Genomic DNA, 23,716 nt, shown 5'->3' with positions numbered 1-23,716 from the left:
AGAACTTTCTTCGGACAGAAGATGGAGAAAGAACCAAAAAAAAAAAAAAAAAAAAAGAGAAAAAGAACAGAGGAGGAAGATGGGTTTTTTGCGTTGGCTTTGTTTTGAAGAAAATTGAGTCTTAGAGACTCGATTTTCACGTGGATTTTTTGCCTCCACGTCAACAACGCACCTCATGGAAGTCGAGTTTTTAGAACTCAATTTGTTAGAAACTAAAATAATTTCAAACCTTGGCTAACTAATAATATAGTTTAGATTTTATAGTTATTTAAAAAATTTTGCCCTCTAACTAGTTCAGTTTTAGTCTCTTGTCTCAAAAAACAAAACGTTCAGTTTTAGTCTCAATGAACCTCTACACTCTCATTTCAGCTTCAGTTGTGGTCGTTTTGGCCATCTTCTTCTCTCTTCCTCTTCTCAACCCCACCTGTAAGTTTTTCGTTTCCGCAGTCATTGCTATTCTTAACACTTTGTTTATGTTAAAATTGCATTACTTTTTTTTTGTTTTGGCAGATTGGTTGAGTTTGAATTTGAAGTCTTGGTTGTGGATACCAATACCATCTTCTTCACTGTCTTCATCGCCTGTGATAGCAGACTTGGTGGTGAGGAATGGTGTGATATACACAAGCGATGAGTCTCTTCCTTTTGCTGATTCTATGGCCATTCACAATGGCAGGATTCTCAGACTTGGTAACTTCTCCTTTGTTCAGGTTCTGCTTCTTCTTTCTCTTATTATAATAATACCCATTTATTGAATTTAATAAGACTATGAAGAATATGTGTGTGTGTGTGTTTTATTCAGGTTCTTCTTCATAAAAAGTGTCATTCTCTTATACCCAGTTGCTATTTTCTAAAAATATGAAGCACGTGTATGTGTGTGTTTTCCAGGTTCTTCACACCATTCTCTAGTACCCCCATTTGCTAATTTCTAAAAATATGCACCATATGTGCTTGTGTGTGTGTGTGTGTGGTGTGCAGATTCTTCTTCATCATAATCATCATTCGCTTATACCCAGTTGCGAATTTCTAAAATATATTAAGCACACGTGTTTGTGTGTGTTATCCAGGTTCTTCATTTTCGCCATCATTCTCATGTACCCATTTGTTAATTTCTATAAATATGAACCATGCTTTTGTGTGTGTTGTTATGTTCTTCATCATCATCATCATTCTCTTATACCGAATTTCAATTTCTAAAATGTGAAGCACATATGATTGTGTGTGTGTGTGTTTGTGTTTTAATTGATGCAAATACTCCTATGTTGAATCCTCTTCTTTTCCCAATGTTTGGTTTGTGACGGAATAGAGAAAAGAAATGAAAACATGAGGAATAATAAGCCCACCAAAATGTGATGTGGTAGAAAAAAGAGTAAATGGATGTCATTGTTACTTTGTTAGTTATTCAATAAAATTGATTCCTAGATACTTTTTGGTGTCTGTAAGTTGTAAAGGTTTCCTTCTCATGCATTAATTATATGAATTCAGGAGTTGGCAGGAGATGGGACTGAAGAGTTAGATCTTGGAGGAAAAGTTGTGGTTCCTGGGTTTATTGATTCCCATGTACACTTGATTTATGCTGGACTCCAGGTCTAGCAGAAACATCAACCTCTAAATTGATCCTGTTCCCAATTTATGCTTCATTCACCCCCCCCCCCCCCCCCCCCCCTCTCTTCCTCTTCATATTTATGTTCTGAATTGGTTAACAAGATTAACCCTATCAAATATCTGACTTCTCATTACTTTCAATAAAACTGACTTCTCAGAAAGGAATTATGTATACCATGAAAATCATTTTTTCTATATTGAAAATTTGTAATTTGTTAAAAGCATTTTTATCGTGTACACGAATATTCACATGACTAGTTTGTGATGATGTAGACTTGGTTTGAACTATCATGCATTCTGTATACAAGAAGACAACTGTGACTTTATGCTTCTGGGTTAGCATTTCAGTTGTTGAAATCCTTGGTTTTTTTCACTCTTTAAAGATCAGTACATGGAGGCTATGTGCACTTCATTGTATGTTTCAGTGTATGCCTTGCAACTATAATCACTAGTAAGTTACTCATGTGATGCACGGATAGTATTGTAATGTTCTATATAAGATGATTTGGAGAATGTTGTATATATATTATAACATAATTGTTATAAAACTTTATTAGTAATGAGTTTATCATAAAAAGCAACAATTATAAATTTCATACGCATATCCATTATAATTATTCAATTGAAGTAATGAAAAAAAAAAAAAATTTGGAGAAAAATTATAGAATAAAATTTAATATATAATGTGTCTTTCTCTCTCCTTAATTCTAAAAGAAAATACATATCCCAAACACCCACGGTTAATCACATTGTTTACAAAACTCACAAATCTACAACATTCAACCTTGACATCAAAATTGTAATCGCTGTTGTCACTCAATATATAACCCAATCCCTCTTTCCTTGGTTGTAGCTAACTCAAACAGGATAGGAGTAGATGAAATAACAATGTTAGAGTTAGGTAGGTGTTGCCGAAAGATTGAAGGGAAATGAAGGGCAATAGGTAGGCATATATAAAGGGCTAGAAGTGCAAAAGGTGAAAAGAGTGAATTAAAATGCGAAAGAGTTTTGTATGTATGTGTGAGAGATGAAAAGTCTGGAAATATTAAACCAAATAATACAAAGAATATATTTTTTTAATTAGAAAAGTCTTAAAACATTGAACTAAATAATTTGTTCTTATCTCTAATGTGACTTAAGGGTATTTCAATTCTCTTCATAGAGGACGCCACATGGTAGAACCTCATATTCTGCCGTATGAGATCTCTGCTTATATATATATATATATATATATATATATATATATTGATTGATTTGATGCCACTGCCACTATTGCTAATTTACACACTCACGCATCTATAAGACCATCATTTTGGGTATCCTTTCTTCCTATTTGAGGACAGTAGAGAGCCAAAGTTCCATGATATGTTTGAACTTAAACTTTAAAAGTGACTCCTAGATCTTTGAACTTGAACAGGGTGTCTGTAAATTAGAAATATTTGTTCTCAAATGATGGCCTTTTTCCCCTCTCCCCTTCCTTGAGTATTTGGACTGCTGCCCCTAATTTTTGCTGGCATATTTTCCCAAAATTTTGTTTTATTGTTTATTTTTTTTGTGAAATGATCTTTATTTCCACCACACAGATCTAAATGTTAATGTTGAGCTGAAATTTCATCAGTGTAAAACAGATGGCAAGGGTGGAACTACACGGCATAAATAAAAAAGATGAGTTTGTGAGAAAGATCAAGGAAGCAGTGAGAAGTATAAGTTTCCATCCTTTTTCTTGTTTTAGAGTTTTGACTATCAATTTTCCTGTGATTATAGACATACACATGTAATAGCTATATATTCGCTGATCAACGGCTGATGTGTCAATTCATAGTCTAATCAATGGCTGATGTGGTATTATAGTAATCAATGCATTCTGTTAACCCATTCTGTCGGCAACATGAACTTATTGTAGCATTTCTTCCCTCTAAAACATGAACTGTCAAGCTTATGCAGCCTTTTCAATTTGTTCATGGTTGAACAAAAATTTTCAGATGCAAAAGAGGGTTCCTGGATTTTGGGTGGTGGATGGAACAATGATCTATGGGGAGGAGAATTGCCACTGGCTTCTTGGATTGATGATATTACACCTTATAATCCTGTAAGTGGTGACTTCATTAATTTTGGCTTCTAGTATGAATACTAACATTCAGAATGGTGTGGACCTAGTTAAACTATCTTTATTTGCAGGTTTGGTTGAATAGGATGGATGGCCATATGGGACTGGCAAATTCAGTGGCACTAAAGTTGTCTGGAATTAGTAATCTAACCAAAGATCCTGAAGGTGGAACTATTGTGAGAACTGTTGATGGAGGTAATATCAAATTTGATTCATTGTGTTAAGACACTTCTAACTGCTCAAAGCACCTGGTTTTATCAAACAGGCATGTTAATTATAAGATTGAGTTCTCTCCTACATTTCGAGTATCAGGTCTCTTCAAGCTTTGTTATTTTAAATCAATATCTATATTTTTTCCTTCTCCAGAAAAATACAATGGAGACACCTGTATGGAATTGAACCCATGACCATTGACATTTTTCCGTCAAGATCTCTCTTTTTCCTCCTCATCAGCCAATCAAGAAAGGACCTTATTCACCACTCCCCTTTATGTATATATATATACACATATATGGTTAAACATATTTTCCTGTTTTTGGCATATTTCATGGTATATATTTTTTTGAGCCTCTTCTATTTCTTTTAAAGGAAATTTTTGTATTGCCAAGAGCCTTGTAAGTTGTAACAATTGAATTATAAAAAAAAAGGAAATTTTCAAATCAGAACACTGGATGCTGTGTTACAAGCTCTACTGTTTCACAAGCATCATTGCTGTTGGTGGTTAACACAACAAAATTTTAGCAGTCTGGGTCATAAGTTCACATCACTCATGACACTCAAATCAATTGTGGTAGATGTTATATATATATGGCCAATCCCTGTTGGCATGCAAAGTTAGTGTTGCATATTCCTTGCCCTCTAAATTCTCCCTTAATGATTGTTCTGATTCAATTATTTATTTTAATCTGGTACTGGATGAATTTCCCATTTCATAATTATATTTATGGATTCTACAATCTGATTAATGCTAAACTACTAATAAAGATAAAAAATCTTATAAATTCCATATATTTGCTAATGGCATAGTGGTATATGTTCCTTTTTCAATTCTAAGATTCTTTACATGTTTAAATAGGGGGACATTGCTACAATAAATAACTTGTATTTCATTTTGATCATCAAGCAGAGCCTACTGGATTGCTGATTGATTCTGCTATGAAACTTCTCCTTCCTTATATTCCAGAGGACACGGTGAATGAAAGGAGGGAAGCTTTGGTTGGAGCCACTAATCATGCCTTGATGAGGGGTGTTACAACAGTTGTTGATTTTGGGAGGTATTATCCTGGGGTATCAGCAGAGCTTCCCTGGGAAGACTTCTCAGGTATCAGCTGAATCTTCTGAGGTTCACTGGATGTCATGTTAAATGAAATTTGTATTTATCAAAGAATAAATATGTGTGTATTTTATTTTTTAAGTATTATTTTGAACATGCACTTCAACACTTTCATAAGGTAAAAGAGTCACAAATTCACAATAAAAAACCACCAAATTGGCTATAGAATGTTGTATGATTTTTTAATGGCTTTATTTTGAATGTGTTTTAAGGAAAAAAAAAAATCTATTGGAATGCAAAGTAAGAAAATGAGTTTCAACATTGAAGTGCAACCTAATAGAAAAAAACCAATAATATCAATTAAAATCCATGGGACATCTAAATGGTCTCCTTGGATTGATTGTTGAATTTCATGTAGTCATGTCAAGATAGTAATATATTAGTGAGGGAAAGATTGTACTTTTAAAATATAGCTGCCAGTCTTTTGTTGTCTCTCTGATCTCTTTTCTCAATGCATGATCCCATAAGTTGTAAATAGTTCAAATTCTATGTTTTTAACATTTATATGTCTGCATCAAATGCAATATTATTATTGTGGTGGTAATGGGACATCTAAATGGTCCCCTTGGATTAATTGTTGAATTTCATGTAGTCATGTCAAGATAGTAATATATTAGTGAGGGAAAGATTGTACTTTTAAAATATAGCTTCCAGTCTTTTGTTGTCTCTCTGATCTCTTTTCTCAATGCATGATCCCATAAGTTGTAAATAGTTCAAATTCTATGTTTTTAACATTTATATGTCTGCATCAAATGCAATATTATTATTGTGGTGGTAATGCCTTTTTACCTTCATGCACTTGTTTTTTATTTTTGTGATTTTTACAGATGTGTATCAATGGGCTGATGCTTCAAAGAAGATGATGATTAGGGTTTGCTTATTTTTTCCAATGGAGACATGGTTACGTTTACATGTATGACTGTCTTATCATTGCTCGTTATACAAAGTGATTCGATTGTTAATAATTTCTTTTTTGGATTCTACTTGATTCGATTGTCCCATTCGATTGTTAGAACATCCAGGGCCAATCCTAGTCAAGGCCCAAGTCCATTACCTCAGTCTAGATTCATTGTAATAGAGCCTATTTGAAGTGCAAGCAAAGTAATTATACTTGTAGCAACCCTACTTGTAGTTCAAGTAAAGTAATCTTATGGTAAGTTTGGAATTAGCCCAAGGTTTACTCAATTATATATTCCCCTCATTGGGTTCAATGTAACACACACAGTTCATCATAGTAAAGCTGTAGGCTCTAAGAGCTTTCCGTTGTTGATGTAAGTCGTTAGGCTGTACCACTTTTCTCTCACTCACTCTCAATTCTAATAAAACTTCTATCAGTGTTTGTTCTGTTGCTCTAGGTAATGGATCTCTTTAAATATTGTATAGAAAAGTGGACCATGGTTTCCACCTTTGTAGAACCATGTGGTCAAATCAATTAATCAATGATTCAGTAAGTGTCAAGTTTGTGTCATTAGGAATATTTTAAGAAGCAAATATTCTTTTCCACTCTGGTTTAGCTATGTCTATGCCAGTGTCGTTATTGTGCACGGTTCTGAATCCAAGTTATGTATTTTAACTTTATCTCAAATTTTGTGGATGAGACTGGGTTCCCGAAGGTGACAAAATGGCTCTTCTGCCAAATGATTTCCCTATTAGGATGAGACGTGGGCAGAAATTTCTCAGAAGTTTGGTACAATTTTATGTTGTTTGAGCATTTTATTTATTTCCAAAAGGTTCATTTTAGGCTTAAATACACTATCGGTCACTAAAGTTCGGCACTGGGCTAAAGTTTAGGGACCGACAATGTATTTTGGCTTTCATTTTATGTTTAAAATACCATATTGGTAGTTGTAAGGTTGGATCTTGAAACCATAATACTGTGTCTTATTTTGTTCACAAGCAATTGGACCTTTCTAAGAATTTTCTCTTTTTGGATGAGTCTAATCTAATTGGTACTTTGAGTGGATGCTTTAAATTGTTCCCCATTAACTGTTGCTCACTGAGTTCTGTAATTTCCACTTAGGATCTAATTGGAAAAATGGGTCGTGCCATAAGCCAGTGGATTTACTTGGGTGGTGTAAAGGCTTTTGCTGATGGGTCTTTAGGTTCGAATAGTGCACTGTTTCATGAGGTGAGGACAAAGATGTTTTAGCATTCCTAGAACTTTTATATTTGTTCAAGTCCATCTATTATCTGCACTTACATCTGTTCTGTAATTTTTTTCCTGTTAGAGGTTGAATATTTCTTTAGCTTCTAGTTAGCTTTGTTAGATGTACTGGATCTCAAACCTAAATGGATAAACCCCATGATTGAGATCACCGCCCATACAAGTGTGCCGTGTGCCTGGTGCAGTTATCTACACTCAACCACTTATACGTATTAAAAATAAAAGGACAAAAAAACTTAGTTAGACAACCTCATAACTGCTGCTTCAACTGTGTTATGTAAAACTTTATCACAAGATGATTTTTATCATTTATCCTCTCTGTAAGCTAATTTATCTAAGATTTGTGTTTTATTGTGTAGCCGTATGCTGATGAGCCTCACAATTACGGCCTGCAAGTGACAGAAAGCGAAATTCTTCACAACATGACCATGGCATCGGAGAAATCAGGCCTTCAGGTGTTTCCTTGATTTACAAAATCACATTATATGTATTAGTACTAAATGACTTTGCCTCTACTTGGTTTCAGGTTGCTATTCATGCCATAGGTGATAGAGCAAATGACTTGATCCTGGATATTTATGAGTCAGTTGTTTCTACTAATGGAATGAGGGATCGAAGATTTAGGGTAAATTTAAGAAAATGATCAACAGTAATAAATTTTTTTTGTTGTTGTTGTATATTTTGAAATAAAGGAGACCACCATTCCTTTTGGTAATGTTTTTTTTTTTTTTTTTTGGGTACTGGATTAATGTTATCAGATTGAGCATGCACAGCATTTGGCACCTGGGGCAGCTGCCCGATTTGGTCGACAAGGGATTGTCGCTTCTGTACAGGTTTTTATTTCAACTATCTTTTGGGCATTCTCTTTTTTGAATGTTGCTATTCTTATGCTGCTTGTAATTATTTGTTTTTGAGACTTTTCTGCATCAAGGCTCACAATTAACAATATTCTGTAAATTTGCTGCTGAGTGCAGTCATTAGGATGTATAATTCCTCCTTTCACTTGCTGCTGTGATCGAGTTTGATTTTTAACATTAATGAAAAAAAATGCAAAATGCAGGCCAAGTGTCTACGAGTCTTTAGAAAGGAAAATATATAATATACAAAGAAACAAGAAGTTTACATTGATTTTGGATGCTTGGAAATGACTCCTACTTGTTCATTAAAATTGAAGGAAATATGAAATTGGAGACATTTATCAAAGTATAATTCATTGCAAGATGATATGTTATTCCCTTGTAGTATGATATCTCTTTCTTTCTTGGTGTTTCAGTCTTCCAATTTGTGGTTGGAACTTGGAACCATCTTGATTGGATCAATTCATTTCTGCCTTTTTTTTGTTTATTCCTTGTTGCTTATCTTTGCCCAGATTAACATGATATATCATTTTTGAACAGGACAACTTGTATACTTACAAACTCTCTCACTGTGTATGAATATTTTTTCATGCTTGCCAATTTGAGCAGCCATTGCACCTATTGGGTGATGCTGATACTGCTACAAAGAAACTTGGGACGGACAGGGCTCAAAAGGAATCTTATCTATTTCGGTCACTCTTAGCTAGCAATGCCCTGTTAGCATTTGGTTCTGACTGGCCAGTAAGTATTCTGAGATTCATCAATAACTATTTGTCCTTGCATATTACCGTTTATAGACTGATATACTTATTAAATTAATTAGTAATGTTGACATACTGTGCATAATTTTATGTCAGTGCTGTTGCTTCAGGTTGTAGATATTAATCCTTTAGGTGGTATCAAGACAGCTATGAAGAGACTACCTCCTGGTTGGGATGATGCTTGGATTCCATCAGAGTGCCTTACACTGAATGATGCATTAAAGGCGTAAGAAATATTAAATATTTGATCCCTCAGATGTATTTATCTTCTTCTTGTCATAGAATGAATGCTTATTTTTTCTATGTGCGCGCACACACACATATAAAACCAAATTTGTATGCTTGGTATGGTGCTATAAAATAGGAATTGTCACACGTGAGTTCAAAAAACCAAGTCGGCTAGCATGGGTAGTTGAGTTCCCCTAACCAGACTTAACACGTACATTTGGTGGTGCAAGCCAACCCTCCTCCCCTACTTCCTAAGGCCTCGGCTTGTTTCAGTGTGAAAACGTTTTCTCATATAATAAAGAAAATCCTGAAGTCCATGTTTTGATTGCCAAAATGGGGATATACATAGATATATAGTATCCTAAAATAACTAACTGGGGATAAATAATTTAATAACTAGTCCTTTTCTGGCTTTTGAGCAAGCTCTTGATTCAGTCTAGAAGTGGAACATGGTTGTGATAAATCAGTAGTAGTGGCTGTAATAGCAGAATCTCATATGCCAGTACATCAGTAATGGTGATGATAATGGAGGCATTTAATTGTGATGACTGCCTGGTGGTGGTGGCGGTGCTAACATGGGTGGCTTATGCTAAATTACAAACATGGAGTGACGTGTTAAGATAATGACTAAAGACTATGATCATAGTTTGCCGAGATTGGAATTAAGATATATCATGTGTCCTTTTTTCTTGTTATTATTGTTGATTGGTGTTAAGAAGTTACAGATTGGAGAAGTGTTCAACTGATTACGATGGAATGGACTAACTGAAGAGATTCTTTTGAAATATCATTGATTGATGCACACCAATTGAATTGAAGCTGATATGTTTTGTAGTGCCACTAAACTAAAGCTAAAAGCAGGGTGGAAAGATGATTTTGCCACATGTAGTAGGACACTTAAATCATCTTAGATTTAAATTATGTGACCATGTATCTATGTAGCTCAAGACCCACTAGGTTCATATGTATTGCCAATAGGGAAAAAATATATCTTAGTGAGGAAAAAGTGATTCAAGACAAAGTCCTAATGGTACATGGGCATAGACTGTCAGAAAAGAACCCCCTCCAAACCAAATGAGTTATGATATAACATAATCTCAAAGCATTTCCTGACATTTCCCCATACAAGATTGTACCAATAAATCATCCCCAAATGCTCTGTAATGGCTTACCAAACACTCTAAATGGAGCCAAAACAATTTGGTCAGTGGTTCCTGATTCAACAAGGGGAACCCCCTACAGATGCTAATGACGCTGCCTTCCAAAGGAGCAAATGCTGCCTCCATTTATCACCCCCTGTAAATGGCAGCCACATTAATATCTCTAGTCATAATCCTTGATACCCAAACAAAAATATCCACCAGTAAGCGACATCCCTGCAAATTTTCTAACCAAAACCAATGTATTCCCTCCATCCCCAATATCAAGTTACTTTTTTTGTTATGATTCAATGGTCTTTTTTTATTGATGCGTATTTTTGTGTGTGTGTTGTTGTTGTTTTTTTTTTTCTTTCCTTAAATTTATTTGTTATTCACCTGATCAGTGCCTTCTACACCTGTTTGATATCACTTCTTTCATCAGCGTCAATAACATTTGTACATGAAAAATTTACGCTGGCAGGCACACTATTTCAGCTGCTCGTGCATGCTTCCTTGACAATGATTTGGGATCTTTATCACCTGGGAAACTAGCAGATTTTGTCATACTATCTACTGATTCATGGGATGACTTTGCGGCAGAAGGATCTGCATCTGTTGAGGCAACATATGTTTCTGGGGTACGGGCCTATCCCTGAAAACCTTCAAGTGAAGTACAGAATATAGATACTATAGAAAAGGGAATAATAGCACCTGGCTGAATTTTATTGGGAGTAAAACTATGGTATGGAGTTGCATTTATTGTGGAAACAAAAGATATGTCTAGTAGAAAACAATTCTTGGACACGATGGCTATGTTAATGAAGATATAGAACATCAATGGCTATGTTAATGAAGATATAGTCCGTGTCAATTGTATAAGAAGGCATATAGTCAGGGAATAATAGCATATGGTCAGTGTCAATTGTATCTAGGCATCTAGGGATTCTTGTGCCAATATCTTTGTATTAAGGGTTTGTTTGGGAACTGCTTATTTTATTGAAACTGAAAACTTTTTGCTAAAAGTACTGTAGATAAAGGTAAAAGTTAACTGAAATAGTACAGCGAGACTCATGAATAGTACCAAAAAGTGCAGTGAGGCTCATGAATAGTAACAAAAATAAGCTGAATAGTAAAATAAGTTGACAAAAATAATTTTTGCTAAACACACACTAAAATGTCATCACTGCTAAAGTTGAAATGGTTCCAGGAGGAGAAACCATGAAATTAAGTGCTGTTTGACCATCAATTCTCCTACTCCAAATTTGCTCTAGTCAATTTCCCATGTTAAAATGGTCGGCCATGAGTGGTGGACACTCTCGGTACTCCATTTTTTATATAAACCTATCATTTTTTATAATCTTTTTTACTACTCACAATTAACCATTTTGGCAAGCTATGAAATCTAGTATATTGGCGGTATTGTTGATAGTGGGTAGGGCACCAAAAGCTCGCAAATTTAGCAAGAGACAAGTTTGGTTTAGTTGCCCACCATCGCTGTGTCCTTTTGCTACCTACACTATATCGCCTTTCTATTGGTAAAAAAAAAAAAAAAAATTCTATCGCATCTATTTTAAATAACATGCAGTTTTGATTTCTAAGTTTTGAAAATTTGGGATTTAATATAGGCTAAAATATTATTTTAGTCTCTAAAATTTACCAAAAACTTGTTTTTGGATTATAAACTTTAAAAAGTTTGTTTTTTGTTTCTAAACTATTGAAAAGTTTATTTTTCGTTGTCTAAATAGTTGAAAATATTTCACTTTTTATTTTTAAACTTAAAAAAATAATTTTCATATGTAAATTATTAAAAAAATCTACTTTTTCTTCTTTATTTTTGTTTCTAAACTATTGAAAAAAACTTTTATAAAGTTTAGAGATGAAAAACAAATTTTTGTTAAAGTTTAGAACCAAAATAATATTTTACCCTTTAATTTGTTACCACCCCTATAATATAAGGTTTAAAATGATTTTTTATTTTGTTCAAAATGAAATTTTCCTAAAAATATAGTTTTGACTTGTCATAAGAATACAAGATTATATTCACTTCCCATAAAAAAAGAAGAAGAAGATTATATTCACTTAAAAAAGAAAAAGAAAAAGAAAAAAGAAAAAGAAAAAAAAAGAATCTTATTCCATGGTACCAAATCCACTTCATTGCTGGAGAGAATCTTTTTTTGCATGCTGTTACCTTCCCTTCCGGAAAATTATTAAGTATTTCCGAAGTATCATAAATGTGTACTCCCTACTCTCACATAAATTATGGGTCTCACTATGAATTTAATTAATGGGATCTACCATTCATATAAAAGGAAATAGTACGCGTTTATGGTACTTCAGAAGTACACAAAAATTTACCTTCCCTTATCAGTCAACTTACACGATGGGCTTGCAATCAATCAGAAGGTAGAATCATCTGAGTAGGAGTATCATATTACCCGTTAGGAAATTATTTATTTTCGATAGCTTATTTTATAATGTGAATTGTGAAATGAAAAATTAAAAAATTGAAAGTTTGATTATTTGAAATAATTATGAGACAAAAATAATATGAAAACTGTATATAATATATAAAATAAACAAAAATAAATAAATTTATAAACACTTCCGAACTTGAAGCTTGAAAGTAACAAACAAGCTGATTTTTAAAGGTTAATTACTTATTTTGGATAATTTATTTTTATAATGTAAGATAATTTTTTAAAAATTAACTTATATTAAAAATACTTAAGATTAAATTATTTAAAATAAAATTGAGACAAAAGATAATACTAAAATAAGTAAACAATACATAAAAAAAAAAAAAAAAAAAAACTAATTTATAAACACTTTCAAGCTTGAAAGTGAAACAAACTGTCAAACTGATTTTTAGAAGTCAACTTAAAAGCTCAATTTTCTGGATGTCCCTGCACGTTATCTAGCTCAGTTTAGCTTCAGTGAACCTCTACACACTTATATCAGCTTCATTCGTGGTCTTTTTGACCATCTTCTCTCAACAGTCAACCCCACCTGTAAGTTTTTCGTTTCCACTATTTGTTTTGCTTCAACATAACGCTTTATTTGTGTTAAAGCATTACTACTTTTTATGTTTTTGTTTTGGCAGATTGCTTGAGTTTGAATTTGAAGTCTTTGTGGTGGATACCAACACCATTTTCTTCAATGTATTCATTGTCTCTGACAGCAGACTTGGTGGTGAGGAATGCTGTGATATACACAAGCGATGAGTCTCTTCCTTTTGCTGATTCTATGGCCATTCGCAATGGCAGGATTCTCAGACTTGGTAACTCCTCCTTTGTTCAGGTTCTGCTTCTTCTTCTTCTTCATTCTCTTATTGTAATAGTACCCATTTATTAAATTTTCTAAGACTGTGAAGCATGTGTGTTTGCGTATTATTCAGGTTCTTGTTCATAAAAAAAGTGTCATTCTCTTATACACCCAGTTGCTAATTTCTAAATATATGAAGCACATGTGTGTGTGTGTGCGCGTGTGTGTGTGTTTTCCAGGTTCTTCTATTTTTTTTTTTCTCTAGTAACCCATTTGTTCATTTCAAAAAATATGCCCCATATGTGCTTGTGTGTGTGTGTGGTGTTCAGGTTCTTCTTCATCATGATCATCATTCTCTTATACCCAGTTGCTAATTTCTAAAAATATGAAGCACGTGTTTGTGTTTGTTATCCAGGTTATTCAACTTCACCATCATTCTCTTTTACCTATTTGTTAGTTTCTATAAATATGAACCATGCTTTTGTGTGTGTGTTTTGTTATGTTCTTCTTCATTATCATTCTCTTAAAACCACTTTAGATTTCTAAAATATGAAGCACACGTGATTGTGTGTGTGTGTGTGTGTTTTAGTTGATGCAATTACACTTATGTTGGAATCACCCCTAGAGAAAAACAAAAAAGAAAAAAAAAAAAATTTTGAATTTTCTTCTTTTTCCAATGTTTGGTTTGTGATGGAATACAGAAAAGAAAAGAAAACATGAGGAATAGTAAGCCCATCAAAATGTGATGGGGTAGAAAAAAGAGTAAAATGGATGTCATTGTTAGGTAATCAATAAAATTGATTCCTAGAAACTTTTTGGTGCCTGTAAGTTGTAAAAGTTTCCTTCTCATGCATTAATTACATGACTGCAGGAGCTGGCAGGAAATGGGACTGAAGAGTTAGATCTTGGAGGAAAAGTTGTGGTTCCTGGGTTTATTGATTCCCATGTACACTTGCTTTATGCTGGACTCCAGGTCTAGCCGAAACCTCAACCTCTAAATTGATACTGTTCCAAATTTATGCTTCATTCCCCCTCTCTCTCTCTCCTCCCCCTTTTTTCCTCTTAATATTTATGTGCTGACTTGGTTGAGAAGATTACCCCTTTCTATTATTTGACTTTTCAGGTAGGGAATTATGTTTACTATGGAAAGCATTTTTTCTATATTGAAATTTTGTAATTTGTTACAAGCATTTTTATTGTGTACAAAAATATTCCTTTGCATCTATCATTCACATGACTAGTTTGTGATGATGTAGACTTTGTTTGAACTATCAGGCATTCCGTATATTGTACAAGAAGACAACTGTTACTTTATGCTCCTGGATTAGCATTTCAGTTGTTGAGATCCTTTTTTTTTTTTTTCACTCTTTAAAGATCAGTACGTGAAGTTCACTCTTTAAAGTTCAGTACATGGAGGATATGTGCACTCCATTGTAGGTTTCATTGTATGCCTTTCCACTATAATCATTTCATGTCACTGCCATGCCACTATAATCATTTCATGCCATTGCCTATTACTAGTTTACACACACACATCTATCCGACCATCATTTTGGGTATCCTTCCTATCTGAGGGCAGTAGAGAGCCTAATTTACATAATATGTTTGAACTTAACTTAAAAAGGGACTCTACCATCTCTGAACTTGAATAGTTGTTCTCAAATGATGGCCTTTTTCCCCCACTACCCTCCCCTCCCCTTCCTAGAGTATTAAGACTTCTACCTCAAACTTTTCCTGCCATATTTTTCCAAATTTATGTTTTATTGTTTATTGTTTTTTGTGATATGATCTTTATTTTCACCACACGGATCTAAATCTTTATGTTGAGCTAAAATTTCATGTGGGGAAAACAGATGGCAAGGGTGAAACTACAAGGTGTAAATCGAAAAGATGAGTTCGTGAGAAAGATCAAGGAATCAGTGAGATGTAAACATTTCCATCTGTTTTCTTGTTTTAGAGTTTTGACTACCAATTTTCATGTGATTATAGACACACACATGCAATGAGTATATATTCTTTGATCAATGGCTGATGTGTCAATTCATAGTCAGATCTAAATGTCATAAACTGCACAATCTAGTTTGTGTGGTCTTACTATAATCAATGCATTCTATCAACCCATTGTGTACACAACATGAACTTATTGTAGCATTTCTTCCTTGTAAAACATGAATTGTCAAGCTTATGCAGCCTTTTCAAATTGCTCGTGGTTAGACAAAAATTTTCAGATGCAAAAGAGGATTCCTGGATTTTGGGTGGTGGATGGAACAATGATCTATGGGGTGGAGAATTGCCACTGGCTTCTTGGATTGATGATATCACACCTTATAATCCTGTAAGTGGTGACTTCATTAATTTTGGCTTCTAGCATGAATACTAACAATCAGAATGGTGTTAACCAAGTTAAACTATCTTTACACGCAGGTTTGGTTGTATAGGATGGATGGTCATATGGGATTGGCAAATTCAGTGGCACTAAAGTTGTCTGGAATTAGCAATCTAACCAAAGATCCTGAAGGTGGAACTATTGTGAGAACTGTTGATGGAGGTAATATCAAATTTGATTCATTTGTGTTAAGATGCTTCTAACTTCTCAAAGCATCTGGTTTTATCAAACTGGCATGTTGATTATAAGATTGAGTTCTCTCCATTTCGATTGTGAGGTCTCTTCAAGCTTCGCTATTTTGTTTCCTTCTTTCTATTGTTTACTATCAATATTTTTTTTCCTTCTTTAGATAAATACAACTGAAACACCAGTATGGAATTGAACCCATGACTATTGTTATTTTTCCATCCAGATCTCTCTTTTTCTACCTCATCAGCTAATCAAGAAAGAAAATGGTCTTAGTCACCACTCCCCTTTATATATGGTTAAGTTCAGCTAAATTTCCCTGTCTTTGGCATATTTCACAGTATTTATATTTTTGAACCTCTTCTATTTCATTTAAAGGAATTTTTCGTATCGCCAAGATCCTTGTAGTTCAGTAGCATTGCTGTGTCTTCTTTCTGAGGAGAACCAATTCAAATCCTCCTCCCCCACTTGTTATAACAGTTGACTTATAAAAAAAGAAGGAAATTTTCATATCAGAAGATTGGATGCTTTGTGGTAGGCAAGCTCTAGTGTTTCACCAGCATCATTGCTCTTGGTGGGTAACGATTAAAAATTTTAGCAGTACGACTATAAGATCACATTACTCATGAAACTCAAATAAATTGTGGTAGATGTTATAAATATATGGCTAATCCCTGTTGGCAAAGTTAGTGTTGCATGTTCCTTACCCTCTAAATTCTCCATTAATCTGCTTAAATTATTTATTTTGATCTGGTACTGGATGAACTTCCCCATTTCATAAACATATTTATGGAGTCTATTGTCAATCTGATTAGTGCTTAACTACTAGTAAAGATAAAAGATCTTATAAATGCCATATATTTACTAATGGCATAGCAATGTATGTTACTTTTTCAATTCTAAGATTCTTTACATGTTTAAATAGGGTGCTACAATAAATAACTTGTATTGCATTCTGATCATCAAGCAGAACCTACTGGATTGCTGACTGATTCTGCTAGGAAACTTCTCCTTCCCTATATACCAGAGGACACGGTGAGTGAAAGAAGGGAAGCTTTGCTTAAAGCCAGTAGTCTTGCCTTGATGAGGGGTGTGACAACAGTAGTTGATTTTGGGAGATATTATCCTGGAGCATCAGCAGAGCTTTCCTGGAAAGACTTCTCAGGTCTCAGCTAAATATTTTGAGGTTCACTGGATGTCATGTTAAATGAAATTTGTATTTATCAAAGGATGAAAAGTGTTTTATTTTTGAACATGCACTTCAGCGCTTTCATAAGGTAAAAGGGAATTACAATAAAAAGCTACCAACATGAATATTGTACGATTTTTAAATGGCTTTATTTTGAATGTGTTTTAAGGAAATAGAAAAACTATTGGAATGCAAAGTAAAAACAAATGAGTTTGAACATTGAAGTGCAACATAATTAAATAAACCAATAGTATCAATTAAAATACATGGGACATCGAAATGCTCCCCTTGGATTGATTGGTGAATTTAATGTAGCCATGTCAAGATAGTTATGTATTATTGAAGGAAAGATTGTAATTTTAAAGTTTAGTTGCCAGTCTTCTGCTGTCTCTCTCTTCTCTGTTCTCAATGGATAATCCCATAAGTTGTAAGTAGTTCAAATTCTATGTTTTTAACATTTACATTTTAGTTTCATATGCAATAGTATTATTGTCGTGATAATGCCATTTTACCTTCATGCACTTCTTTTTCTTTTTTGTGAGTTTCACAGATGTGTATCAATGGGCTGATGCTTCAGAGAAGATGATAATTAGGGTTTGCCTATTTTTTCCAATGGAGACATGGTCACGTTTACATGTATGACTTTCTTATCATTGCTGGTTATAATAAGTGATTCATTTGTTAATAATTTCTTTTTTAGGTTTTGCTTGCATTAGGTGGCTTTCTGGTGTTGTATTGCTTTTATTTTAATGAGCTCGATAATGTTTGTTAGAAACATTTGGGGCCAATCCTAGTCAAGGCCCAAATCCTTTATCTTAGTCTAGATTCATAGTAATAGAACCTACTTGAAGTACAAACAAAGTAATCACTCCTGTAGCAACCCTACTTGTAGTTCAAGTAAAGTACCTTACGGTTAATTGTAGAATTAGCCTATGGTTTGCTGAATTATATATACCCCTCAATGGATTCACTATAACACATAAAGTTTATCATAGTAAAGCTGTAGCCATTAAGGGCATTCCGATCCTGATGTAAGCTGTTAGGTTGAACCACTTTTCTCTCAGTCACTCTCAATCCTAACGTAGCTTCTATTGATTTTTGTTATATTGATCTAGGCAATGGACCTATTCAAGATTTGTATAGAAAACTGGACCATGGTTGCCACCTGTGTAGGACCTAGTGGTCAAATCAATTAATCAATGATTCAGTGCATGTCAAGTTAGTGTCATTAGGAATAGTTTTAAGAAGCAAAATCTTTTCCACTCTGGTTTAGCTATGTCTATGCCAGTGTCATTACTGTGCAGGGTTTTGAATCCAAGTTATATATTTTTAACTTAATCTCAAATTATGTGGATGAGACTGGCTTCCCATAGGTGTCAAAATGGTTCCTCTGCCAAATGATTTCCCCTATTAGCATGAGATGTGGAAAGTAATGTCTTGGAAGTTTGGTGCAATTTTATTGTGTTTGAGCTTTTTTTTTTTTTAATTTCTAAAGGTTCATTTTATTCTTAAATACATTGTTGGTCCCTATAATTTAGCACATGAGAGAATTTTGTCCCAATAGTTTAAAGTGGTCGCTTTTAATACCTTAGATGACTTGGCCAGGCTAAAAACTGACATGCCATTACTCTAGTAAACCTTTCCAGGACTAAAAGTCTGTTAGGGAACTAAATCAACCACTTAAAGGTGATTTAAGTTTGTTAGGGATGAATAGTGATCACATTAAACTACATAGATTAAAATAGCTCATGGGCTAAAGTTTAAAAACCAACAATGTAATATGGCCTTCATTTTATGTTGAATCTAGAAACAGTAGTACTGTGTGTGCGCATTCATTTTTATTTTTCCTTCGGTTAAGCTATTGTGTCTTATTTTGTTCACAAGTAACACAAACTTTCTGAGAATTTTCTCCTTTTTGATGAGTCTAATCTAATTGGTACCTTGAGTGGATGCTTTAAAATTTTCTCCATTAACTGTTACTGAGTTTTGTAATTCCCACTTAGGAACTAATTGAAGAAAAGGGTCGTGCCATAAGCCAGTGGATTTACTTGGGTGGTGTAAAGGCTTTCGCTGATGGTTCTTTGGGTTCAAATAGCGCACTGTTTTATGAGGTGAGAAGAAAGATATTTTAGCATTCATAAAACGTTTATCTCTGTTTTAGTCCATCTATCATTTGCACTTAAATCTGTTCTGTAATTGTTTTTTTACTTTAGAGGTTGAGCATGTCTTATATCTTCTAGTTAGCTTCACTAGTTGTCCTGGATCTCAAATCTAAATGGATAAACCCCATGATCAAGATCACCACCCATACAAGCCGTGCTGTGTGCCTTGCCCTGCTATCTACACTCAACCACTTCTTTGTATATGGAAAAAATAAAATAAAAAGAAGAAGAGAAGACAAAAAAGCTTAGTTAGTCAACCTTATAACTGCTGCTTCAACTGTGTTATGTAAAACTTTATCACAAGATGATTTTTATCATTTATCTACCATGTAAGCTAATTTATCTAAGATTTGTGTTCTATGGTGTAGCCGTATGCCAATGAGCCTCACAATTATGGCCTACAAGTGACAGAAAGCGAAATTCTTTCCAACATGACCATGGCATCGGATAAATCAGGCCTTCAGGTGTTTCCTTGATTTACAAGAATCACCTTATGTGTATTAGTACTAATTGGCTTTTACCTCTAGCTTGTTTCAGGTTGCTATGCATGCCATAGGTGATAAAGCAAACGACTTGATCCTGGATATTTATGAGTCAGTTGTTTCCACTAATGGAATAAGGGATCGAAGATTCAGGGTAAATTTAAGAAAATGATTGACAATATTTTAAAATAATTTCTTGCATATTTTGAAATAAAGGAGATCCCCATCCTTTTGGTTGTGATTTTTATTTTTTGCACAACTGGATTGAAGCTATCAGATTGAGCATGCACAGCATTTCGCACCTGGGGCAGCTGCCCGATTTGGTCGACAAGGGATTGTCGCTTCTGTACAGGTTTTTATTTCAACTATCTTTTGGGCATTATTTTGTTTGAATATTGCTATTCCTATTCTGCCTGTAATTGTTCATTTTTGGGATTTTTCTGCATCAAGGCTCATAGTTAAAAATATTATGTAAATCTGCTGAGTGCATTTATTAGGATGCATGAATCCTCCTTTCACTTGCCACTGTGATCAAGTTTGATTTTTAACGGTAATGAACAACATGCAAAGTGCATGCTAAGTGTCTACGAGTCTTTAGAAACATGTACCTTATGTCAATTTTGGATGCTTGGCAATGATCCCCGCTTGTTCATTAAAATTGAAGGAAATGTAAATTGGAGACAAATCCAAGTATAATTTATTGTAAGATGGTATGTTATTCCCTATGTAGGTGCTTTCAGTCTTCCAATTTGTGGATGGAAGTATCTTGCTTGGATCAATTTCTTTCTTCCTTTTTCCTTGCTTCGTTGTGGCTTATCATTGCCTGATCAGTGAAGAAAGATAATAGATCATTTCTGAAAAGGACAACTTGCATCCTTACAAACTATCATTCTGAATGAATATGCTTTCATGATTGCCAATTTGAACAGCCATTGCACCTATTGGATGATGCTGATTCTGCTACAAAGAAACTTGGGATGGACAGGGCTCAAAAGGAATCTTTTCTATTTCGGTCACTCTTAGCTAGCAATGCTCTGTTGGCATTTGGCTCTGACTGGCCAGTAAGTATTCAAGATTCATAAATAATTATTTGTCCTTGCATATTATTGTTAATAGACTCTGATATATTTATTAAATTAATTAGTAATGTTGACATACTCTGCAAAATTTAAGGTCAGTGCTGTTGTTTCAGGTTGCAGATATAAATCCTTTAGGTAGTATCAGGACAGCTATGAAGAGAATACCTCCAGCTTGGAATGATGCTTGGATTCCATCAGAGTGCCTTACACTGAATGATGCATTAAAGGCGTAAGCAATATTAAGATATTTTATCCTTCAGAAGTTTTCATCTTCCTGACATAGAATGAATGCTTATTTGTTCTGTGCACACATACACAGACACACACATATATATGAAACCAAGATTTTGTGTGCTTGGTAACGTGCTATAATATAGGAATTGTCATGTGTGAGTTCAAAAATCCAAGTCAGCTAGCATGGGTAGTCGAGTTCCTGAGCAGACAAGACATGTATGGTGGTACAAACCAACCCTTCTCCCCTTCTTCCTAAGGCCTCGGCTGGATTCAATGTCAAAACTTTTTTTTTCCTCATATAAAAAAGAATATCCTGAAGGCCATGTTTGGATTGCCATAATCTCAGATGATGATAGAGGCATTTGATTGTGGTGATGGCCTGGTGGTGGTGCAAACATGGGTGGCTTATGCAAAAGTTCAAACATGGAGTGGTGTGTTAAGATAATAGTGAAAGACTACAAGCATAGTTTGTCAGGACTGGAACTAAGATATACCATGTGTTTGGATGTTTCCTATTATTATTGTTGATTGGTGTTAAGAAGTGACAGATTGGAGGAGAACTATTCGACTGGATTAGGATGGAATGGACAAACTGAAGAGATTCTATTGAAATGCACCAATTGAATTGAGGCTGATATGTCTTGTTAGTGCCACTAAAGCTAAATGCAGGCTGTTAAGATGATTTTGCCAGGACACTTAAATAATCTTGGACATGATAATTTGGTCAATGAGCTACATAGCTCAAGTAGCACCTCCTCTCCTAAGAGCAAGGTGGAGGGTGAGGAATTGGCTTCAAGACCCACTAGGTGCATATGTAATTACCAATGAGGGAAAAACTTGTCAGAAAAGAACCCCTCTGAACTAAATGACTCATAATTTTAAAATAATGTCAAAGCATTTTCTGACATTTCCCCATACAAGATTGTACCAATAAACTGGCCCCCAATGCTCTGTAATGGCTCACCAGACACTCTAAATGGAGTAAAAACAATCCAGTTGGTGGTTCCTGATCCAACAATGGGAACCCCCTACAGATGCTAAGTACGCTGCACTCCAAAGGAACAAATGCTGCCTCCATTTAGCCACATTAATATCCCTAGTCTTAATCCTTTAATCCTTTATGAGCACTGTTAATTACACACCGGTGTCAGCTGAAATTGTGTGTTCAAAACACAATTTCAGTTAAATTGTGAAATCGTGTTTTCAAGGCACAATTTCACTTTTTCAAAATGATGTATGTTATTGTGTCTTGAACACGTGATTTAAGGCGGTGTGTACAGATATGTACAACAAACATTAACCATCCTTTATATCCAAACAAAAATATCCACCAGTGAGCCACATCCCTGCAAATTGTCAAACCAAAAATAATGTATTCCCTCCATCCCCAATTTGTTATGATTCAATGATCTTTTTTGTTGATGCCTCTATTTTGTGTTTTTGTTTTCTTCTTAAATTTATTTGTTATATACCTGATCAGTGCCTTTTACACCTGTTTGATATCACTTCTTTCATCAGTTTCAATCACATTTGTACGTGAAAAACTTGCGCTTTCACACTGGCAGGCACACTATTTCAGCTGCTAGTGCATGCTTCCTTGACAATGATTTGGGATCTTTATCCCCTGGGAAACTAGCAGATTTTGTCATACTATCTACTGATTCATGGGATGACTTTGCAGCAGAAGGATCTGCATCTATAGAGGCAACATATGTTTCTGGGGTACGGGCCTATCCTTGAAAGCCTTCAAATGAAGTACAGAAAATTGATACAAGAGAAAGGGAATAATAGCTTCTGGCTGAATTTTATTGGGAGTAAAACTATGGTATGGAGTTGCATTTATTGTGGAAACAAAAGATATGTCTAGCAGAAAACAATCCTTGGACATGATATCGGTAAATGTAGTCAGTGTTCAGTGATTGTTCAAAGATGTTTGTATGATTTCCATGTAGATATAGAACATCAATGGCTATGTTAATGAAGGTATAGTCAGTGTCAATGAAATATTGAAAGGTTTAAGATCTATTATTTATTTGTTTGTATGAGAAGGCAGCTAGTTATCATGTTTTTCCATGCTCAAGAATTGGGAATTCTTGTGCCAATACCTTTGTGTAAAATGTCATTGCTGCTAAAGTTGAAAGGGTCCAGGTGGAGAAACCATGAAATTAAGTGCTGTTTTGGCCATCAATTCTACAACTCCAAATTTGTTCTTGTTAGGCTTGCTGGTGGATGATGTACTTTCACTTGTCTTGTTTTGAAATTACGTTTCAATGTGTAAAGCTTAAAGCTTTTCGTGAGTGAATAAATCTAGGGACAAACCTAATTTTACAATATGTTGAAGTGATCGATTGTGAGCATCTATTACTTTTTATCTAAACAAACAAAGTTTATTTTTTCTTTTTACCATTCACAATTGACCAATTTGGCAGGCTGTGAAATTGAGTTTGTCGGTGGCATATATATAGGGCAGCAAAATTTCTTGCAAATTTAGCACAAGACAAATTTGGTCTAGTTGCCCACCATTCTTGTGTCCTTTTGTTACCTAC

The 23,716-nt window shown here is 34.4% G+C and overlaps 2 protein-coding genes across 10 annotated transcripts; both read left to right on the top strand.

Moving 5' to 3' along the window:
- Nucleotides 1-278: 278 nt before the first annotated feature.
- Nucleotides 279-11,213, top strand: LOC142614516 (protein LONG AFTER FAR-RED 3-like). Of its 6 annotated transcripts, none has more exons than XM_075787042.1 (15): nt 279-426; nt 511-707; nt 1,483-1,584; nt 3,231-3,303; nt 3,585-3,691; nt 3,781-3,904; nt 4,836-5,030; nt 5,870-5,955; nt 7,063-7,170; nt 7,566-7,661; nt 7,733-7,831; nt 7,965-8,039; nt 8,673-8,804; nt 8,935-9,050; nt 10,673-11,213. In XM_075787042.1, the coding sequence occupies exons 1-15, from the start codon at nt 345-347 to the stop codon at nt 10,845-10,847; spliced, it is 1,767 nt and encodes a 588-aa protein (XP_075643157.1). In that variant the 5' UTR covers nt 279-344; the 3' UTR covers nt 10,848-11,213. The 6 variants fall into 6 exon arrangements, with proteins under 6 accessions (XP_075643157.1, XP_075643161.1, XP_075643158.1 ...); XM_075787043.1 differs by having other exon boundaries at nt 285-426; nt 4,893-5,030; XM_075787046.1 differs by lacking the exon at nt 10,673-11,213 and having other exon boundaries at nt 8,921-9,051.
- Nucleotides 11,214-13,055: 1,842 nt separating this feature from the next.
- Nucleotides 13,056-23,192, top strand: LOC142617954 (protein LONG AFTER FAR-RED 3-like). 4 transcript variants are annotated; one of them, XM_075790928.1, is made up of 15 exons: nt 13,056-13,199; nt 13,292-13,488; nt 14,324-14,425; nt 15,306-15,378; nt 15,681-15,787; nt 15,877-16,000; nt 16,995-17,189; nt 17,764-17,849; nt 19,217-19,324; nt 19,744-19,839; nt 19,913-20,011; nt 20,135-20,209; nt 20,787-20,918; nt 21,050-21,165; nt 22,736-23,192. In XM_075790928.1, exons 2-15 carry the CDS (start codon nt 13,348-13,350, stop codon nt 22,908-22,910), a joined length of 1,629 nt encoding a protein of 542 aa, XP_075647043.1. In that variant the 5' UTR covers nt 13,056-13,199; nt 13,292-13,347; the 3' UTR covers nt 22,911-23,192. The 4 variants fall into 4 exon arrangements, with proteins under 4 accessions (XP_075647043.1, XP_075647045.1, XP_075647046.1 ...); XM_075790930.1 differs by having other exon boundaries at nt 22,689-22,878; XM_075790929.1 differs by lacking the exon at nt 13,056-13,199 and having other exon boundaries at nt 13,331-13,468.
- Nucleotides 23,193-23,716: the final 524 nt, after the last annotated feature.

This window comes from Castanea sativa, chromosome 11, assembly GCF_040712315.1.
Source record: "Castanea sativa cultivar Marrone di Chiusa Pesio chromosome 11, ASM4071231v1".
NCBI classification, from domain to species: domain Eukaryota; kingdom Viridiplantae; phylum Streptophyta; class Magnoliopsida; order Fagales; family Fagaceae; genus Castanea; species Castanea sativa.
Note: the sequence above shows the minus strand (reverse complement) of the source record. Positions and strands in the feature narration are given on the sequence as shown.

What these genes read in the sequence shown, in the direction of transcription:
- LOC142617954 (XM_075790928.1), top strand. Translation starts at nt 13,348, where the DNA reads ATGTATTCATTGTCTCTGACAGCAGACTTGGTGGTGAGGAATGCTGTG. An exon ending in CATTTGGCTCTGACTGGCCA is followed by an intron (nt 20,919 to 21,049) that starts GTAAGTATTCAA and finishes CTGTTGTTTCAG; the next exon opens with GTTGCAGATATAAATCCTTT. An exon ending in CTGAATGATGCATTAAAGGC is followed by an intron (nt 21,166 to 22,735) that starts GTAAGCAATATT and finishes TCACACTGGCAG; the next exon opens with GCACACTATTTCAGCTGCTA.
- LOC142614516 (XM_075787042.1), top strand. Translation starts at nt 345, where the DNA reads ATGAACCTCTACACTCTCATTTCAGCTTCAGTTGTGGTCGTTTTGGCC. An exon ending in TCCTCTTCTCAACCCCACCT is followed by an intron (nt 427 to 510) that starts GTAAGTTTTTCG and finishes TTGTTTTGGCAG; the next exon opens with ATTGGTTGAGTTTGAATTTG. An exon ending in TGATTTATGCTGGACTCCAG is followed by an intron (nt 1,585 to 3,230) that starts GTCTAGCAGAAA and finishes AGTGTAAAACAG; the next exon opens with ATGGCAAGGGTGGAACTACA.